Source organism: Podarcis raffonei, chromosome 9 (assembly GCF_027172205.1).
Source record: "Podarcis raffonei isolate rPodRaf1 chromosome 9, rPodRaf1.pri, whole genome shotgun sequence".
Classification (NCBI taxonomy): domain Eukaryota; kingdom Metazoa; phylum Chordata; class Lepidosauria; order Squamata; family Lacertidae; genus Podarcis; species Podarcis raffonei.
Genome location: NC_070610.1, coordinates 66,214,001 through 66,228,914, shown reverse-complemented (window position 1 = coordinate 66,228,914; position 14,914 = coordinate 66,214,001). Strand labels below are relative to the sequence as shown.

Genomic DNA, 14,914 nt, shown 5'->3' with positions numbered 1-14,914 from the left:
TTGACATGCTTTCGAACTGCTAGGTTGGCAGGAGCAGGGACCGAGCAATGGGAGCTCACCCCATCACAGGGATTCAAACTGCCGACCTTCTGATCGGCAAGCCCTAGACTCTGTGGTTTAAACCACAGCACTACCCGCATCCCAATTCTCCATTTAGTCCCTCATAAAAAGATAGACATGACACAGTCTTCTATAAAAGTATATAAAAAAGAGTTTACTCACACATTCTGTTCACAATTGGATCCCAGAAGGCAGACTTAAGTTACAAAAGTAATATACCTGGAATCTATCCCATAAAGAGACAGTTCCTTTGTCATCTCTTGGCTGGAAGCCAAGAGAGCATCTTTGGCTAAGCAGGTGTTCCTTCTTCGATGAATGTGGTCAGAGAAAGAGAGATGGCTGACCAGTCCTGCTCTTTTGTTGCCTGGGCAGGTGAGGTCATGCCCACCTCTAGTCACATGCAAAGGAAGTCTGTCCCAGCCTAGGAGGAAACAAGAAGTTTCCGACTGGCTGGTCCAGACATCCCCTTTTTATGTCCACTCTAGGGATGTTGTACTTGATTGCTCTGTGTCTCACATCCCTCAGTATGCTCCCCAAAACATTGTCAAAATGGGTAGGTGGGAATTTTTTCTGGGGGAAAGTAGTCCCCAATTTCTGTGTTGCCCTGAGAGCCTGTGTGCTCCTAGTAATCATAGATGGCTCAGAGATTAGCAGGAAGGCTCCCCAGTTCAGATATGTGATATTTGAAATGCCAAATATCTGAAAAGCTGGCATCTCTCTCATTTTAGAAATTATGCTCTGGTGCAGGAGCAGCTCCCATCTCATTAGGCAGGCTCACCATCCACCTCTAGAATAGTTATTAAGGCCAATACCGCAATAATACTCTGCAACGAATGGGAGCTGCTTTGGCCTGAGGAAGTATTCTGTATAAATCTTATTTTACAACATCACCACCTAGTGGTAATATATAGATATACAGAGCAATTTCCAAAGCCTTCCACCTGTCGAGCTCATTAAAAATATTGCAGCCAGCAGAGTGCAGGGTACACGGGTTTAGTTTGAGCTACAAACAATGGCAAAGAATTACGCATGGTTTGGAAATAAATGGATAGAGATAATTTTTCTCTCTCTTTTATAATTTGGTAAAACTCGGGGGTTTTCTTATCAAGTTGATTAGGAGTAGCTTCCAGAAAGACCTAAGCAAAAAAAGGTAAGCATTTATTTTGCACACAGAACATAAGTGACTTACAGAATTTACTGCCTTAGGATGTGGCAATGGTCGCTGGCTTAGCTGGGTTTAGACCAGTTCTTAGAGGAGAATAATTCTGTCAAGAGAAGGAATTCTTGATGAATTCACTTTCTTTGAACTGCAATGAGAAGTGACCTAAGCCACGCCTCTCGGACAAATGTGCAGATTGCAGCATACAGATTGTTAAATTGTGGGTGAATAATATCAGACGACACAGCGATTCTTCAAACAGCTCTTGTTTATTCACAGGCCAGAACAGAGCTGAACTGAAGGGTTCAGCCAGCCTGCTTATATAGAGCTCCACTAGAACGCAACAGTAACCATTTTCTGTAACTATCCAATCACTGAACGTCACTTTCAATCCCTTATTTGCATATGTGGACCTGAGTGAAAACTATCTACAGTATCCCCCTGCTGGCCCAGGGTGAGAACTTCAGTACATAACACAAATCCTTCAGATGACAAACGTCTCAAAATTTACAGTCCTTTTGCGTATTTCAGGATGAAACGCATTTAGAAATGTGTGCGTTGAAATAAAATATGTACCTAAACACATTTTTTTGCAATAAAATACATAATAAAATATGTATTTAGATCTGCGCTAAAACAGCGATAGCTTTCTAGGTGCCTTGCGCTACATTTCCAGCAATAATCTCATCCCTTCCCTCCCGACAGAAACACAGATGTACACACAGTGGCGTCGCTTTTGAAGCTGTACCTCAGAGAGCTCCCAGAGCCAGTCATTCCGTACGCCAAATATGAAGACTTTCTCGCCTGCGCCAAACTGCTCAGCAAGGAAGAGGAAACGGTGAGTATACGGCCTTGATTCCAGTGTGTGAAATTATCAGGCGCCTGGCAGTCTTATTGAGGGATTTTGAGTGAAGTGATTTAACTCCTGTTTGGTCGCCTTCGTTTTATGTTGGTTGTTTCTATGATATACCTTAGAAACTTGGGAAGCTGCCTGGAATGAAGATATTGGAGATACACTTCAGAGGTCCAGACTATGGGGAGCCCGGGGGGGGGAATGTAATTAATAATTTGGACTGTAATTTGGTCGTTTTTTATTTTAGTTTATTTTTAAAAAATTGGATTATGATATGGATATGTTAATTGGCTGTTTTTATTGGAAAATCAATAAAAATGATAAAAAAAAGAAACTTGGTAAGTTGCCTTATACCAGCTCAGACTATTTGTCTGTGTAGCTCAGTATTGTCTCCTGACAGTGCCTCTCCAAGGTCTCAGTCAGAGCTCTTTCTGGCTCCCTTTTTCATTGGAGATGCTAGAGATTTAACTTGGGACCTCATTCTTGCTCTACCACTGAGCTCTGGCCCCTCCTGAGAATGGGACCAAGGCCACATCCGTACCGTCCATTTAAAACACTATGATACCACTTTAAACAGTCATGGCTTCACCCAGAGAATCCTGGGAGCTGTAGTTTCTGCTAAGGGTTTTGCTGAGAGTTGTAAGGAGATCCATACTCCACTCTCAGAGCTACAGAAGAACCAGACGTGCTTAGAAGCTGCTCCATCATGGGCCTTGAAATATACTCAGAGTCGAGAGTGGATTTCATGCTCTTTATTCAGCTCATAGTGGTGAGGAGGAATGAAAGTCCCCCCAAAGTATCTGCTTTATATACATTATTTACACAATGGACTGCATGTGATTGGCTAATTCTGGAATTCTCCTGTAGGCCAATCAGGTTGGGGATTCACTTCCATCTGGAGCTGGATTGGGTGGCTCCTGCAGACCAATCATACTGCTGCATTGTTTTAGTACCAATCAGACTGCTGCATTCTGAATCCTATTCTAGGACCAATCAGACTGCTGCATTTTGGATCATATTGTTCTAGGACCAATCAGACTGTTGCATTTTGGATCCTTTTAACTCAGTACATAACAGGCCTTCTAACCATCTCCTGGAACCAAACATGCTAAGCCAACCAGCGCATTCCTTCCGCAATCGGAAATGGGTGTTTGTAGGTGGCAGCTGTGAATTGTCTCAACACATGTGAGCAGCTGCAATCGCCCATCACAATCTGTATGGATAGTTTTTAAAGGAAAGATGAGTGGGGAGTATTACGTTTCGGTCCCTTTCTTTGGGGTTTCTAATGCCGCGGATCTCATCTTCACACAGGGGCTGAATGAACTGGTGAAGCAAGTGAAGAGTTTGCCGCCTGTCAACTTCAACCTGCTGAAGTATATTTGCAGGTAAATATCCCAACAAGAATCTCAAAGCACCGATTGCCTTAGCACTCCCAAAGACATCATTAGATAGAACAGTTTTCTGTGAACAGCTCTTTAAGGAGTAACAACAGAACAGTTAAATTTTAACTTCTTCTACTACATCTTCTTCTTGTTGTTGCTGTTATCATTATTGATTTATTACCTGCCCTTTGCTGTAAGGTCCCAGGGCAAACGTTTAAAGCAGCTTAAAGTAAATTAGAATTATGAGTGTGGGCCCTAAAATATATCTCTCTCAAAGGTCAGAGTAAAGAAGTGTGTCTGAAAGCTGTATAATGAAGACACCAAATTCACCTCTGTGGGGAAAGAATATACTACTACCAATAATAATAATAATTTATATGCCACCCATCTGACTGGGTTACCTCAGCTACTCTGGGTGGCTTCCAACAAATTAAAACACAGTAAGACATCAAACATTAAAATCTTCTCTAAACAGGGCTGCCTTCAGATGTCTTCTAAAAGTCAGATAGTTGTTTATTTCCTTTACATCTGATGGGAGGGCATTCCACAGGGCGGGCGCCACTACCAAGTAGGCCCTCTGCCTAGTTCCCCTATAACTTCACTTCTCACAGTGAGGGAACTGTCAGAAGGCCCTCGGAGTTGGACCTCAGTGTCCTGGCTGAAGGATGGGGGCGGAGACGCTCCTTCAGATACGCAGGGCCAAAGCCATTTAGAGCTTTCAAGATTAGCGCCAGCACTTTGAATTATGCTTAGAAATGTACTGGGAGCCAATGTAGGTCTTTCAGGACTGGTATTATATGGCCCCAGCAACCGCTCCTAGTAACCAGTCTGGTAGCTCCACTCAAAACATGACACTCCCTATCTGCAGACTTGCATTCAAATAAAAAAACAAAAATACAACACACAAAGGAAAAGAGACAAGGGGGGATTATATCAGGGGTAGGATGGGGTGAGAGAGCATGTCTCCTTTGCATATTTATGCATAATTGCTAATTGCATGAATAGCATCTCACCTGGTTCGGCCCTGTCATTTATAGTTGACTGAATCCTGATTCTGGACTCCCCTCCCCTCCCCTCCCCTCCCCTCACCCATGCTTTTTTTGGATGCATTAACAGATTCCTTGATGAAGTTCAGTCCTATTCCGGAGTCAACAAAATGAGTGTACAAAACCTGGCTACTGTGTTTGGTCCCAACATCCTGCGTCCCAAAGTGGAGGATCCCTTGACCATCATGGAAGGTGAGTGAGAAAGCAAAACCACCCACGAAGGTTCAGTTAGCTGGTCTGAGGATCCTGGCAAGAACATTGATGCAACAGTAGGGTTTAATTTAATATAGTAAAAATGTTCTGTGGAACTTGAATACAACCAAATAGCAGCATGTGCAGGTGTGCAAAATACAAGAGGGCCAGATCTGATGTAACAGGCTGTATTTACGCAAGACTTGGAGGGGACAACGGTGGCGCTGTGGTTTAAACCACAGGGCCTAGGGCTTGCTGATCAGAAGGTTGGTGGTTCAAATCCCCGCGACGGGGTGAGCTCCCGTTGCTCAGTCCCTGCTCCTGCCAACCTAGCAGTTTGAAAGCACGTCAAAGTGCAAGTAGATAAATAGGTGCTGCTCTGGCGGAAAGGTAAACGGCATTTCTGTGCGCTGCTCTGGTTCGCCAGAAGCAGCTTAGTCATGCTGGCCACATGACCCGGAAGCTGTACGCCGGCTCCCTCGGCCAATAAAGCGAGATGAGCGCTGCAACCCCAGAGTCGTCCACGACTGGACCTAAAGGTCAGGGGTACCTTTACCTTTACCTTTACTTAGTTGCTTGGAGCAGAACCGTGGCATCTATATTGGAAGCATCCATCAAGTAAAATTAAGAATTAAGTGTAATAAAAAGAATAGCCTCCTGGATCAGGCCAGTGGTTCATCTTAGTCCAGCAACCTGTTCTCACAGCAGCCAACCAAGATTTTAGTTTAGCTATGATTTGGGACCCGTGTGTGGACACAAAACATAGCAGCAAAGTCATTTGTTTGTTTGAGCATTTGCTTTGCACCGGAAAACCGTGCAAACGTTTCTACGTGCAAATATCGTAACTCAAAATATTTACAAAAATATATAATTATACTGGTGGTTTTTAAAGGAAAGGGCTCTTGGCAGAGCTGTGCTTCTTTACTGCCTGAATTTCAGCAGATTTGCTTTTTATATCTATTGTTTTAATTCTATTCGATAGTAATTACTTTTAAACTTCTCTTTCATGTTTTCAGCTTTTTGCAAGTTGTCTGTTTGAATTTGTGTAAGCTGCTTTGAGTTACAGTCTTACAAGAAGGCAGGATATAAATATTTTGTTATTGTTTAGTCGTTTAGTCGTGTCCGACTCTTCGTGACCCCATGGACCAGAGCACACCAGGCACTCCTGTCTTCCACTGCCTCCTGCAGTTTGGTCAAACTCATGCTGGTAGCTTCAAGAACACTGTCCAACCAACTCGTCCTCTGTCATCCCCTTCTCCTTGTGCCCTCCATCTTTCCCAACATCAGGGTCTTTTCCAGGGAGCCTTCTCTTCTCATGAGGTGGCCAAAGTATTGGAGCCTCAGCTTCACTGTCCTTCCAGTGAGCACTCAGGGCTAATTTCCTTAAGAATGGAGAGGTTTCCTCTCAAGAGTCTCCTCCAGCACCATAATTCAAAAGCATCAATTCTTCAGCGATCAGCCTTCTTTATGGTCCAGCTCTCACTTCCATACATCACTACTGGGAAAACCATAGCTTTAACTATATGGACCTTTGTTGGCAAGGTGATGTCTCTGCTTTTTAAGATGCTGTCTAGGTTTGTCGATATAAATATAGCAATAATAATTTTAAAAGTTGAGTGACCGCTGCTGGGAAATACAGCGGTGGATGGCATGAACTTCTGATCTTTCCAAGGCCTTGCCCTATCAAGGGAAGCATCCTTCTACTGAGTCCATGATCATCCATGATTGGTGCATCTTGCTTCGTATTGTCTTCACTGACTGACTGCAGCTCTCCAGAGTTTCAGACAGGAAGCATCTTCAACCCAGCCTGCAAATCCCTGAAATTTAACTTAGAATAATGTGCTGTAAAACTGAAATATGAACCTTACCCTGATCCAGAGAAGGAGACCCTTAAGTTCCTAACAAGGCATTAATGCCCAGCTGCAAAAATTTAAATTAAAAATCCAGATATCAGGTTCTTAGCTTCTTCCCCTTCTTCTGTGGATTTACATCCTTCTCATCAACAGATGATTTATTTTGCTAATTAGAGAGCGGAGGGGGAGCAGCTTGCAAATGAAAGTGCTCCCTTGATTGCAGATGCTCATATTTCAGCTGCAATAATAATTTGTGCTTCCCCCCATAACTCATTAAATATGAGAAGTGAGATCACTGTTTGTGTAACTCATTTAGAAGGGCGCAAGAAACATCCATGCATGCTTTTGTTCCATAGCCCTGTGATGAGCATAGGGGGTGGGGGGAGGTGGGAATCATCCTGATCAGGAGGAAAAAAAAATCCCAATTTCTGTAGCTACAACCCTATGCACACTTACTAGGTAGCAAGTATCACTGAACTCAGTAGGGATCACGTCTGTGTAGGCTTGTAAATCTGTATCAGGCTTTAGCTTTGACATGCATTTGGTGTATTTTGAGAATATTTTGATTGATTGCTTTTTGAAAAGGGATGAAACGTTTGCTTTGCCCGTCAAGGAAATAGTCCCATCACTCTGAATGTCTGCATTTGCCCTCAGTGACATCAGCAAGCAGCCAAGCCTGATTGGCTACAAAGTGTCATGGGGTCATCTTCACTCCCAGTTATTGCTCAGAAGCATCCGGCACATCAAAGAATTATGCCTGGAAATGTGATTATAGCCTCCCAAAAAAATGCCATTTCAGGAAGGATCAGATCCGAGGAAGGTGCCGCTTCTTGCCATATGCCCAGGGGTCAACAAACTTTTTCAGCAGGAGGCCGGTCCACTGTCCCTCAAACCTTGTGGAGGGCTGGACTATATTTTTGGGTGGAGGAATGAAAAAATTCCTATGCCCCACAAATAATCCAGAGATGCATTTTAAATAAAAGCACACATGTGCTCCAAAAATTACCAAGGAAGTCATACTGCTTGTGCGATATGGCCTTCTACAGAAGGAAACATGGCCATTCATTATAATGCATTTCAAAACGATCTCCCTCCTGGCTTAAGGGAGCACGCTTTGATTTACAACATAAGCAGAAGCATACTCAGCGCTGAAGAACTGTGCGATGCACTCTGGCGGCTGCACCCAGTCTCATTTTGGAGCGCTTAATGACATTTATATTAAATTGATTTAACATCCCTTCTCATTATGATGTGCTGCACCAGTTGGCACAACTAAACATTGCAGAAACGGGGGCGGGGGGGGGATGAGGAGATAACTCAACTGCTCACTGCTACAGGTTTCTGAATCCAGCCAACTACACGCTGTTCAAAACTGGAGTAAAACTGAAGGTAACCTCAGAAATTGTAATTAGACCATTCATCTTTTGATTCTTTATTTCTTTCCACCATGATTGTTGTTGTTGTTGTTGTTGTTGTTGTTGTTGTTGTGTTCCTGAAGCCGCTGGCTATTATGCTTAGATATTTGTCTTGCTCTGACATGACAAACTCAACCTTATCCGTATTCTGGAAACCACAGAAGAGTCACGTGTCCAAACTGGCATGGGGGGAAGAAGGGGGATTGAGAGGGGCCTGTTTGATGGGCCACCTACAGTTGTGTGATTGGTTCATGGCAACTGCTGATGTGATTGGGAAGAGGAGCCAACCTGTATGGAGTTCAGCATATAAGTAAAATTTGGTGCAGGGTTGTTGAAAAACATGGATGATGGCCCATTGCTTTTCTGATGCAACTGGAGCTACAAGAATGGAACTATCCTGAGCTTGGAAGAGAAAGATCCCTTTATATAGGCTATAAAATCTACAGGCGAATATAAAAGCCAAAGTATTGCAGGAGGGCTTCTTTCTTTTTTTTTTTTTAATATGTATAGCCCTTTTTACAACACAGAACATAAGGTAAACTAAAGGGACCCCTGACCATTAGGTCCAGTCATTACTGACTCTGGGGTTGCGGCGCTCATCTTGCTTTATTGGCCGAGGGAGCCGGTGTACAGCTTCTGGGTCATGTGGCCAGCATGACTAAGCCACTTCTGGCGAACCAGAGCAGCACACGGAAACGCCATTTACCTTCCCGCCGGAGCGGTACCTATTTATCTACTTGGACTTTGACGTGCTTACAAACTGCTAGGTTGGCAGGAGCTGGAACCGAGCAACGGGAGCTCACCCCGTCGTGGGGATTCGAACCGCCGACCTTCTGATCGGCAAGTCCTAGGCTCTGTGGTTTAACCCACAGCGCCACCCACGTCCCTTAACACAGAACATAGCAAACAATAAATGTCAATATCCCATTAAAAAAAAGTTTTTTAAGTGCAGATATAATCATAAGAAATACAGTAGAAAATACAGATTTCTATTAAGTTATGGGACAACTTAATCACTTTCCTCTGCACACATTCCAACTTGTCAATTTCCTTATTAAACTGGTGCCCAGAATTGGACACAGCACTCCTTGTTGAGATCCCATCTTTTGCAGGATGGCAACTACAAAGATGGTGAGGAAGCAAGGCATTGGCCCAAACCTGCAAAATGAGTGCAATTCAGCGGTCAGTTTCCATCGTGCTTTACTAACAACAATTAAGAGAGAGAAACAAATGATGAGTGACAAAAACTGGAAGGTGTCCTTTGCTTTCAGTTTTCACTAGAAAATTGATCATGTAGATACCAAGTCTTACCACAGATAGGCTTTGATACAAGCCTTCTTCTTCTTCAATGGTTACCTGCCGTTTAAATGTCGGTTGTGTTTATGTGGTCTTCTTCTAGGTACTGTTGTTGTCCAGCAGCTGATGTCCATGATGATAAGTGAGCACGAGCTGCTGTTTCCCAAGGATGGGGACGTCCAAAGTGGGCAGGAGGTGAGCAACAACAACAACGAGGTCCAAAAGAAAGTGATCATCGGTCAGCTCCAGAACAAAGAAAACAACAACACCAAGGATTCCTCACCTCTGAGACACTGTTCTTGGGATAAACCAGAGTCTCCCCAAAGAACCATTGTGGAGAACGGCTCTCCTACAGCTCAGCCTGGGAGCAAGTCAAATAGCCCAAGGAACAGCATTCACAAACTGGACATCACCAGAAGCCCACCCCTTATGGTGAAAAAAAACCCAGCGTTCAATAAAGGCAGTGGCATCGTCACCAATGGATCCTTCAGCAGCTCTGTGGAGGGTCAGGAGAAGACATCGCCAGCCTTGCCCAATGGTACCTTGCAGAGCAGAAGAACATCTTCCCTGAAAGGGCCAGTCACCAAAATGGGCACCCACAGCGTGCAGAACGGAGGGGTGCGAATGGGCATCTCCAGCACAGATGCCCACAGCAACTCTCTGAACAGCCGGAACCAGGGCTGGATGGCCAATGGGTACGTGACGCTGAGGGACAACAAACAGAAGGAGCCCACGGGGGACTCTGGCCAGCACAACAGACTCTCTACTTACGACAACGTGCACCAGCAGTTCTCCATACTGAATGCCGAAGACAAGCAGAGCGTCGACAGTGCGACTTGGTCCACTTCCTCTTGCGAAATTTCCCTCCCCGAACATTCCAACTCCTGCCGCTCCTCCACCACCACTTGCCCTGAGCAAGACTTTTACGGGGCCAATTTCGAAGACCCCGTCCTCCTGGATGAGCCCCAGCACGAAGACCTCTCCAACCAAGGAGATTACGAGAACAAAGGAGACCGCAGAAGCGTCGGGGGGCGCAGCAGCCGAGCGACGAGCAGCAGTGACAACAGCGAAACGTTTGTGGTTAACAACACGGGCAACCACAGTGCTTTGCATAGCCTCGTGTCGAGCTTAAAGCAGGAAATGGCGAAACAGAAGCTGGAGTATGAAACAAGGATAAGAAGGTAAGCTGCCAGGGTCAGAGCTCCCGTTCTTTACGGTGCAGTCCTATGCATGCCTACCCAGAGGTAAGCCCCATTGTGTTCAATGGGACTTTCCCCCAGGTAATAAGTGCACAAAGAGGATTGTAGCCTAAAGCATTTATGTGCCAGTGCAATGAGGGCTGCATTATTCATCGGCTTAAATCCAACTAACCCAGTTCAAGAAATATTCAGGTTGGCCAGTTCCTGCTCCCCTCCAGGTGGGAAAAGCCATACATTATTTGCTAGTCAGGTGAGCTAAGATCATTACACTGGGGCCCTTCAGTCAGATCCCAAGGAAAAATCATTTAAATTATATATGCTCTGACATGAAGTGTTGCATTAACAATGAGCAAGAAAAAAGGTCAGGAGACGTCTTAGCACTCGGCTTAATTTATCTCATAGGGGATTATATATGGCTGGCATCTTCCCGTCTGAACCAAGTGATCAAAAAGTCCAGCTGTAAATGCTAACAAGTATCACAAAATTTATTTCGCTGCATGCCAGGGGACACTCAAAAAGGAAAATGTGTTTCTCAGCAGCTGCAAGTGCAAAAGTTCTCTGCTGATTTTAGATTCATAGCATGGATTTTAATGAGCTCAAGAGGCATTGATTTCATTATAAAAAAATTGCAAATGAGCCTTAGAAATGGCTTCAACCTTTCAGAGCCCTAGGCCGGTTAAGTGCTAGACCGAGCCTAGTAAAGGCTCCTATTTTGGGGTTGGGTGTTCATCAATATGCGGATGATACCCAGCTCTACCTCTCTTTTAAATCAGAACCAGTGAAGGCGGTGAAGGTCCTGCGTGAGTGTCTGGAGGCGGTTGGAGGATGGATGGCAGCTAACAGATTGAGGTTGAATCCTGACAAGACAGAAGTACTGTTCTTGGGGGACAGGAGGCAGGCCGGTGTGGAGGACTCCCTGATCCTGAATGGGGTAACTGTGCCCCTGAAGAACTAGGTGCGCAGCCTGGGAGTCATTTTGGACTCACAGCTGTCCATGGAGGCGCAGGTCAATTCTGTGTCCAGGGCAGCTGTTTATCAGCTCAACCTGGTATGCAGGCTTAGACCCTACCTGCCCGCAGACTGTCTTGCCAGAGTGGTGCATGCTCTAGCTATCTCCCACTTGGACTACTGCAATGCGCTCTACGTGGGGATACCTTTGAAGGTGACTCGGAAACTGCAATTAATCCAGAATGTGGCAGCTAGACTGGTGACTGGGAGTGGCTGCCGAGACCATATAACACCGGGTCCTGAAAGATCTTCATTGGCTCCCAGTACATTTCCGAGCACAATTCAAAGTGTTGGTGCTGACCTTTAAAGCCCTAAACGGCCTCTGAAGGAGCATCTCCACCCCCAATATCCAGCCTGGACACTGAGGTCCAGCGCCGAGGGCCTTCTGGCAGTTCCCTCTCTGCGAGAAGTGAGGTTACAGGGAACCAGGCAGAGGGCCTTCACGGTAGTGGCACCCACTCTGTGGAATGCCCTCCCATCAGATGTCAAGGAAATAAACAACTATTTTACTTTTAAAAGACAACTGAAGGTGGCCCTGTTTAGGGAAGCTTTTAATGTCTGATGCTGTATTGGTTTTAATATTGTGTTGGAAGCCGCCCAGAGTGGCTGGGGAAACCCTGCCAGATGGGCGGGGTATAAATAAATTATTATTATTATCATTATTATTATTACTACTACTATTATAAAATGTTGGGAGAGTTTCAGTCTTGAAAGTCTGAGATTTTCAAACCATCAGCCTTTGCAATGTCGGCAGGGGGAAGGTGCTAAAAATTCTGGGCACCATAAATTTAATAAATAACCGATAGACAAGAGTTTCCAGACATCTAGCAATTGGTAACACTGGCTTTCTATTAAGCATAAGAACATATGCAGAGCCCTGCTGGATCAGGCCCAAGGCCCCTCTGGTTCTGCACCCAAAACAGGTTGGAAGCCCTTGAGCTTCAGCACTCTCCGTATCTGCAACTTCTCAGCAATGGTGCCCACCCTGTGGAACACCCTCCCTTTAGAGGTCAAGGAAATAAACAACTATCTGACTTTTAGAAGACATCTGAAGGCAGCCCTGTTTAGGGAAGCTTTTAATGTTTGATATTTTTTATAGTGTTTTTAATATTCTGTTGGGAGCCACCCAAAGTGGCTGGGGAAACCCAGTCAGATGGGTGGGGTATAAATAATTTTAAAAGTATTTATATTATTATTATTATTATTATTAAGCTTCTACACATGCAATGTGCAAGGTACTTCGTCCTTTGACTCAAGCAGCAAAAAGTCCCTGCCTGTGCAATTATTCCTCCCCTCTAAGTACCTTGAGGAAGGAAGAGAGCAGAAAGAGATTAGTGAAGCAGCCAGTAAAAAAAGTACCATTCCTTGCCTCTCCTCTGTTCTAAATAACCCCACCCTGAAATGTTTTTTTTATATTATTGTAACTTTTTGTTTACCTCCCTTCCCCACAATGGCTCGCATACACTTCCAAAGCAGGCATGCTTAGCTTCAAGAGTACAGCTGTATATCATGTGCCCCTAGAACATTCTCTGGGCCTTTTCACATGTAGGTTGTAAACTGGCTAATTAGATCCATCCCTGGAGAAGGGTGTTGTCAGGCTTTGGGGAATCAGCTTCCTCCCCCATGGCAGTAAACAAAGATAAAATGAAAGAAGTGTCTTACCAGTTAGAAACTTTAATAATCACAGTGAGAGAACAAAGAACATGTTTCCTAGAAATGGCGGTGCTCCCAGTTAAGGATCACCCCCCTCCATCCCTTTTAATCTACGTCACTCATACGTCTTGTAATCTAAGCTTGTACCCTCTGCGCTTTCTGTTCTGAGACTTTCTGAGCTCTCCGTGTCTTTGGAGGAGTGGGCTGAATGCTGTCCAACAACTGTGAATCTGTTAACCCTCTCTCTTCCAGTGCTTCTTCTCCTAGCTGTTCCCCACCCAGTATTTCCCAGCTTCTGCCTTCTGAACTATGCCCCTCTGCAAACCACTTTTCCAAATCTATACTGTCCTCCTGCTCCTGGGAGGGCTCTTAGTGCAGCCCTCCTCAGCACGGTCCCTGACAGGTGTCTCCAGTTCTGTTTGTTTTTCTCTCACCCATAATAACATCACAACTTTGCCCCATGTCTTTGTGTATGCTGAGTTCTGTGGGGCTTACTTCTATGTAACTGACACCCTGTGTTATCTAGAATTGTAGAGTTGGATGTGGCCTCATCTATTGCAGTCCAACCCCCTGCAATGCAGGATACTTTTGCCCAACACGGGGCTCAAACCCACAACCTTGAGATTAAGAGTCTCATTCTCTACTGACTGAGCTATCACAGCTGTTCCCGAACTATCCTTCTTTTGGTGCCCATGAGCGTTGAGTTGTACCAAAGTATACACTAAGCCCTTTGTCTACTTTTGCTCCTCCAGTCTTGAACAAAGGAATCTCTCCCTGGAGACAGAAATGCTTGGCTTGCATGATGAACTGGAACAGGAGAAGAAAAAGTTCACCATGGTGGAGATTAAAATGCGCAATGCAGAGCGGGCCAAAGAAGACGCAGAGAAGAGGAACGACATGCTGCAGAAGGAGATGGAGCAGTTCTTCTCGACATTTGGGGAGCTGACAGTGGAGACACGTCGGCCAGAAAGAGGGAACACCATATGGATCCAGTGAGCGCTGCTGCTGCCGACCAAGACTGTGGGATTCTGGGAAGAGGGTTGTTGGGATATTATATTGTAACAGGTGACTGGTCACCTGACTGAGGCTAGCACTCAACGTAACGTCGACCCTCAGAAGAAGACGCCATGCCTATGTCAACCAACCACATCCGCCATGTGTACTTTTTAATTGAGAAATCATATTCCTTAAATGCATCGTAATGCAACCGTTAAGTGTTACAACTGGATTTGTGTATATAGATTTTAAATAGGTCATCCGAGGGAAGGGGGGATAGAAAGAGACAAGAAGAAATATTTTAATGCAAGTCTTATATTTAAACTGGCAAACGGAACCTTCATTGCAATTAAGCTTTATATTGAGGCTTTTTTCCCTTGCACTTAATTAACATAATAAGCTATTTTTGGCATTGTGTCACCATCAGCTTATTTTGTATATTACTTTTTTCCCCCTTTGGTTGCCCCTCTCGCTGGGGAATTAAGACACACATCTATCTATATATATAGATATCTATATATATAATGTTAGCTATTAAACAAAACAAAAAGGATATTGTGTGACTGTGCTGTTTGTGCCAATGGATTTGCCCATGACCAAAAAAAAAAAAAGTGTAAATAATTTTATAAAAATATAACATGAGCATCTAATAAGTTGGAACTCTTTTTTCCTTTCTTTTTCTTTGGGATCCATCAGTTAGAAAACACAATACAATATTTCCTGTACATGTGCGGTGCTGCAATTAGCCCTCCCTTGAAGACAGTGCATCCTATTCTGGATCAAACTGCACATTATATCCAAC

At 44.5% G+C, this 14,914-nt stretch overlaps 1 protein-coding gene across 8 annotated transcripts in view; it reads left to right on the top strand.

The window, feature by feature from the left end:
• ARHGAP24 (Rho GTPase activating protein 24) overlaps positions 1-14,665 on the top strand; it is a 353,954-nt gene extending 339,289 nt beyond the window's left edge. For all 8 annotated transcript variants that reach the window (XM_053404168.1, XM_053404169.1, XM_053404170.1 and 5 more), the window contains 5 exons: positions 1,925-2,057; positions 3,384-3,457; positions 4,571-4,692; positions 9,360-10,437; positions 13,869-14,665. In XM_053404168.1, the coding sequence (XP_053260143.1) occupies positions 1,925-2,057; positions 3,384-3,457; positions 4,571-4,692; positions 9,360-10,437; positions 13,869-14,112 (1,651 nt within the window). In that variant the 3' untranslated portion in view covers positions 14,113-14,665. The remainder of the gene's footprint in view (positions 1-1,924; positions 2,058-3,383; positions 3,458-4,570; positions 4,693-9,359; positions 10,438-13,868) is intronic.
• The last annotated feature ends 249 nt before the right edge of the window (positions 14,666-14,914 follow it).